The sequence below is a fragment of the Hippichthys cyanospilos genome, chromosome 17 (genome assembly GCF_059441005.1).
Source record: "Hippichthys cyanospilos isolate Australia breed blue-spotted pipefish chromosome 17, RoL_Hcya_1.0, whole genome shotgun sequence".
Lineage (NCBI taxonomy): Eukaryota > Metazoa > Chordata > Actinopteri > Syngnathiformes > Syngnathidae > Hippichthys > Hippichthys cyanospilos.
In genome coordinates, this window is record NC_142385.1 from 14,592,405 (window position 1) to 14,598,798 (window position 6,394).

Sequence of the window (6,394 nt, forward strand, 5' to 3'; positions counted from 1 at the left end):
CGAGATTATCATGTAAAAGTCATCGTATCCATCTGATCCAAGAGTGCACCGGTTAGAGAACACAGAAAGGTATTCATATGAATTATTGTGGAGTTTTGGCATATACACGCCATCATAACCTCGGTTATGGCAAAATGAACTCGAGCTGCATCACGAGAAGGATAAACAAGTGGAGCGCATTCACGATCACAAGTGTTGGTGGATCTGTACCAGAATCTGGCACCAAAATGAAGCGTTTGAATAAGAACAAACTCGACAATTCCGAAGAACCTTCTTGGCAGATTGTCTCGGTAACACAGGATGGAATCTGATTGGGCAAGGAGAGTGGACAATATTAATAGAACGGATCTAGGTTGTGAAAGAAGGTCGAGACAACCCGCACCCTACGCAACGGAGTCCAGAAACCTTTTGTAGAAAGTTTTATTTACGCCAACACATACATGAACAAAGCACCGTCTGATACAATGGTATGCCTACCTGCCTCGGTCATCGCGGCCTTTTTACTCATCCCAAAAACAAAAGGTTCGGAATCAACAAAAAGACAGCCAAGGCAGCAGAATCTATCGTATGTTACAGCATGCTGAATAGAAAAACCCAGGAAAGAATTAGAACCATCTAGAGACACTAAGAGAAATACGACAGTATAAAAGTGCCATTCATTATACAGCAGTTGAAATACTGACAATGAAATAAGCAGACATTTACATTAAATGTGTGGAACAGAAGAGGGGCGAAGGGGAAAAAAACAAAAAAAAAAAATCCTCAGACATGGATGATGGCCAGCCAGCCTTGCATGGACTTGCTGAAACTGAACTGGAGCTGTGTCCCTCGTGCCACGTAAGACAAAAGTTTAAAAAAAAAAAAAAAATCAGGGTGCCGGAGCACCGATCCCCTCTCAGCGATACGCACCGACCGGCGATTAAGAGCAAAACGAACGGAGCAAAAACAAAACAAAAAGAAAAGACAGGTCAAATGGGGGGGGGGGTGGGTGGGTGTGGATGGCACAGAATGTGTAAAGTTTAAATAGAAGTCTTTAAGCAAGTCCCGATGTGAGGGGAGCACATTCATTGTGACTGAGCGGGGAGCTGATTCCTTCTGCCACAGCGAGACACCCGGCCTTGCCCTTACGAGGGCGAGAATTTTTTGGCTTGTGATCGCACTCTCTTTTCGTAATCTACTCTGTTTTGGCTGGAAAAGAAAAAAAAATAACCGTCAGGATGCTGTTATGCTACTATGGGGGAAATAAACTAACCAAAACAAACCAAAAAAAACGAGTCATAGAATAAATCTGCTCATCGCGGTAAAACAGCACCCCCTGGTGGTGTCCCTGTGAAACGTTTACCATATTTTAAAAATGGTTATCCTGATTATTCCATCAAATAATTTAAACAATCCCCGGCCTCAAAATAGATAGAGTTGGAGTGGCGATAACTACACCTTTTTAGGCATAAAAAAATTCGCTTTTGCTAAACAGCTGAAAATCGTAATTAGCTAGCGATTACCATTTAAGGTCGACAAACACGACTACCATTTAATTCACATAGATGATGTCATATGTAAATTGCAAAAGTAATAGTGTCTTTAAAGTCACATACGATGCTTCGATGATATTCAAAGAGTAAACCCAAGAGTGGAGCTACCTGCTAACTAAAACGAGGTCAAGAACTTCCTGTTAGTCTTCTTCTAAAATGTGTCTTTGATGAAAGCCTACTAAATCAATATTAGTACTGCTGTGGCATGCCAGGAGGACTTTGTAATACTTAAATATTTTTTCACATTTTTAATCGGAAATGATCACACACTTGTGATATCCCGTTTATTCATTTTTGGGTGGGTGAGGGGTGTCTCCTTTGCACTACTGTGTGCAACTTGCACAAAATGTCAGTGTAGAAAATGGCGGAGGAAAAAAATGGTTCGTGCAGAGGGGTGAGGCGGATATTCTCAGTCGACCTTTTAAAGTCAACACACCTTACTTGGTCGACTTTTTTTTCTATCCATGCCAAATCACCCATTGGGTTTAACCAAGCCGATTTTGATGAAACTTGTATTTCGAAAGTTCTGTTTTTGTCAACATTTTTTGTCCACAAAGTCAAACTACTGATCAAAAAGTCAACTCCTAAACTCAACTCAAACGTGTGCCAATTTTTTAAAAAATTATTTGGAATTGAAGAATCCTGATTATATACATAATTAAGTGATCTTGTAAACTACATAACTAGAACCCCCTGCTTCATTCTTGACAATCATGTTTTTATTGTTCAATTAAACGATGAAAATAAAAGAATTCCTCCCCCATGAACATTGTCAAGGACTCCTTATCTCTTCAATGGGTGAGTTAAAAACAAGTCAAAAATAAATAAATGAATAACCTAAAGCTCCTCTCTCCATCAGATTCGAGTGCAACAAAAGGTGTGTCTTACCAGTAGATTGTGTAAGCCTCTGCTTGGGCTGGATCCTGGATATTAGGCTCATTTAGGAGTTCCTGAATACCTAATAGGATCTGTGGGATAAATGACCCGCTGAGTCAAAATGAAAAGGAACCATTTGACCTCTTTTTCACCCTTAACTCATTCAATCCCAAAGTTATTTTTTGAAACAAATAAATATATTCAATCCCACGTACTATCTTTAAAATTCTAATCAATTATTCTTCGAGTGTTTAGCTAAACGAGGCTGTAAAACTTGCTGGTGAATTAAGTTACGGGTAATTACTTTATGTACATAAGTAATGTCATGAATAAGTAATGAAATCAATTACTATTTGATGAGTACTCGTGATAAAGTAATCGATTACTTATCAATTAGGCACTAAAGTAATTGATTCAACACAGACTTGCCTTCTCATTTAGAAACAAGAGCAGCAACAACATCTTTTAAACATAACACAGACACACTGTTAGAATACCGCCCCAACACAACAGTAACATCTCTGATTCCATTTACAAGTGGATTATGCCCCCTAAAATAGCAGTTCGAAGGCAAATTTGAAAAAAGGTAAAAACACATTTTTGAGATTGAATGAGTTGAACGACGGGACTTTATGCAGTGCGAACCTGCTTTATGGTAATGGCCGGTCTCCAGTCCTTGTCCTCCTCTAGGATGGAAAGGCATACTGTGCCCGATGGGTACACATTTGGATGAAAGAGAGGAGGCTCAAATTTACCTAAAAACAAGAAAAAAAAACAATCATTATGATGACATCACCGTATGACGACAACAACGCAGCTATAGGATACGGTAACCATAACAACGGACACAAGTTCCGAAAACGGGGAACACCTTGTAATCCATAAGCGCCAAAAATGGGCCTTCTCTTCCGGATGAGCGCTTCCAAGGCATTTGGAGCATCTAGCGAGTGTCCTACTTGTATTCAAGTAAACAGATTAGGGCCACTCACATTTTGGAGGTGATGAAGGATAGTCGTCCTTGAACAACATGCGCAGTTTGAAAAGGCCTCCTTCCCACGGTGTCTGGTGGCACGTAATTATGCCATCAGTTCGGCGCAAATATTCAACAACGGGTCAAAGAAAAAGTACACTGCGCGCAATATGGAAACGATCCCATAACGTCTTCTTTAAGCAATTTGTTTCAAAGGAATTGTGTTGAATTGGAATGAGAGCGGAACGTTACCCCCTTTTTGCCAGGGATGGCGCACTCCCAGTTCATGAGGTTCATGGTTCCATCCGGGTTTTTTGTTGGTACGGCAACAAATCCCTAAAGAGGAAGAACAAGAAAACCAAACTTTACTAAACACTAAACGATTTTTGGAAAAATAGAATATGACAATTACTTGATAGCAAATGACATTTCTCGTTTGAAATTTTCCCTGCAAAAAAAAAAAACTACCGTAATTCCCCAAATAACAAGCACCCTTTTTCCCAAACATGAAGGTGGATGTTAGCAACAAATGCCTATTGCAGCTAACAGTAGCGCGTGTTAGCTGAGGTTATTACGACATTATTTTTAATGAAAGATATATGCATATAAATTGTCCTCAATTTTTTTTTGCTACTGTTGTCAACAATAATCAATTCATTAGAAACTAATTGAATATTAATAAACAACATCGATCAATTAATCGTTTAAAGCTTTTCAAATCCTCTGATTTCAGCTTCTCAAATCTGACTTCATTTTTGTAGTACTTTATGAAAGCAGTGTTAACTAAAATAAAACGTTTTACACAAAAAAAAACAATAGCGGAACCAGTACTCCGAATCAGTTTCAAAACCTGGCAAAGAATCCATCAATACAATTCTCGTGAGTTTATAAATCACCAAGAAATGCTAAATGTACAAAATAAAATCTTTTTTAAATATATTTGACAGTGCCAGCCTGACTGTATACTTACAAAAGGATGATCCTTCCGCCATGCTTTGCGCTCCTGGGCAAGCCGGCTCAACGCAATGCCAGACATGATTTGCGGACTCCTGGAACGAAGAGAAATAATTAAAAGTAAACAGTAGACAAATCATGTCAAACTCATTTTAGTACCGGGCCGCTTTCCTTCAGCCGGTCATGTGATCGGAACGTGGGGGGAATAGATTGCGGTTAAAAATATTTTTAATTCATTTTACTGGTTTACAGCACTGACTCACTCCCCACCAAAAGGTTTCATACATTTTTTAAACAATAAAAATATCTAAGATCATCCGTAAAAATATTATTTATTTGAATACATATTTTTTGGCGCTTATTACATTACCGGGGTGTCGAATTGAGGGTCAGTATTGGTAGATCCTCAAAAAATGCGTAAAAAAATTTGATCAGAACATCCCAACGGTGAACCCATAAAAATGTATGACGTCTGCATTTGAGTACATAGACACAAATAATTGATTTAATTCCACTGTATTGTACTGTAATTGTATCATTGTGGGAAAATGTAATCATTTTCTGAGATTTTTTTTCTTGTATCAAAAAAGTAATTGAGCAAGCAAAAAAAAAAATATACTTAGTTGTTGTCTGGCCACTTTGTATGACATATGTTTATTGTAAGTTATGCAGCACCGCCTCGATACGGTTTTTAATTTTACCGCGGTAACTCGATAAAAAGGAGTAGCAACGTCGCTTTACATTTTCCCCCAAATGTGAACTGTGAAGCTAAAGGATGCATTTCCCAAATACAAATGCGTTAATTTTGCAGGCGATCGAACTCGTAGAAACAAGTCACACATCAAAGGCGCTGAGCCACTTGGGTGTTAACTGCTTCATTCATGTGCGCCATTCATTTGGAAACTGGAGTGAAAACTGATTTTTAATCTTTGAAAATGACAGTATGGACAATTTGTGCTTTGGCGCTAGCCGGCTACCAGAGTTAGCCCGCACCGACGTTAGCATGTGCACTATTTTCAAGCTTTAAGCTCTGAATGGTGAGCTTTATCCCACTTCTATTCTGAATGAGCAGAATTTAATATTGTTCTTTAATGTGGTATCACGTCATTTTTTGTGTCGAAAATGCCGAAACGAATTGATTACCCAGCTAGCATGTTAGCTAGCAAAGCTAACTCATGTGCGCCAGAACCAACAGGCGCAGTTAGCGACTGTCACGGCCTGATGCAGCACAAAAAAATGGCGCAAATGCACTTGATTCCAACGCGTTCCGCCAACGAGGAGCGGAATCGCGGAATAACTCGTAGACCTTCGACACAAGCCCCGCGGTACTTCTCGATGTCCCGTCAAAAGAAAACAGGCGAGTACGTTTAGAATCGGGACAAAGAACGCAAGCGCCGGGGCGCACATTACATTAGTGCATTATCAAACTAGCGAAAATGGCGCAAAAGGAAGCGGGTAAAAAGAGCTTCATATGGGACAAAACTCTCGGGTTCTGTCATGGGGGTGCCCTCCTACCTTTCAGTGTGGTTGCTTTGGCTGGGGGGACAAAACTGGGGGAATTAAACGTGTTCAAATCGCGTTATACCTTGTAAAGTTTCCCTCGAAAAAAAAAAACACCCGCTCCGACTCAAGCCAGACTCAAAGAGAGTCGAGTGAAATGCTACCCGTCAGTTACTTCCGCTTTCGCTTAAATGAGCGCCCACTAGTGAATTTGGGTTCAGAGTTTTTCCAAATGTGAGCGATACATAACTTGAGGACGATTGAATTTCGTGTTTTGTTTCATTGGAGTTTCGCATTTTATACTGATAAAACATGTGGATATCAGTCGTTTTCAACCCATGCTAATTTCAACAAATACTTATTTTGTCATATCTGTCCCTTGGGCAACCGTGTGAAATACTTCGAAAATGTACTTGACTATTTGATGAGTAAAATGTAGTTTAATTTACCTTTATAAATCCATCAAGTTTTTTTTTTCAAACGAACGAGCAGCTATACAAAGTTTATCTTGTCTTGCCTAAACATCTTTGGATAGGAGGCACATTAAACGCCTGATACACAA

The 6,394-nt window shown here is 39.3% G+C and overlaps 1 protein-coding gene across 2 annotated transcripts; it reads right to left on the reverse strand.

Annotated features, from left to right (window-relative positions):
* Positions 1-402: 402 nt before the first annotated feature.
* ube2ib (ubiquitin-conjugating enzyme E2Ib) lies at positions 403-5,985 on the reverse strand. Of its 2 annotated transcripts, none has more exons than XM_088438908.1 (7): positions 5,848-5,985; positions 4,349-4,427; positions 3,631-3,714; positions 3,398-3,470; positions 3,054-3,163; positions 2,421-2,500; positions 403-1,188 (listed from the first exon to the last, which is right to left on the reverse strand). In XM_088438908.1, the coding sequence occupies exons 2-7, from the start codon at positions 4,412-4,414 to the stop codon at positions 1,125-1,127; spliced, it is 477 nt and encodes a 158-aa protein (XP_088295034.1). In that variant the 5' UTR covers positions 4,415-4,427; positions 5,848-5,985; the 3' UTR covers positions 403-1,124. The 2 variants fall into 2 exon arrangements, with proteins under 2 accessions (XP_088295034.1, XP_088295035.1); XM_088438909.1 differs by having other exon boundaries at positions 5,918-5,974.
* Between the last annotated feature and the right edge of the window lie 409 nt (positions 5,986-6,394).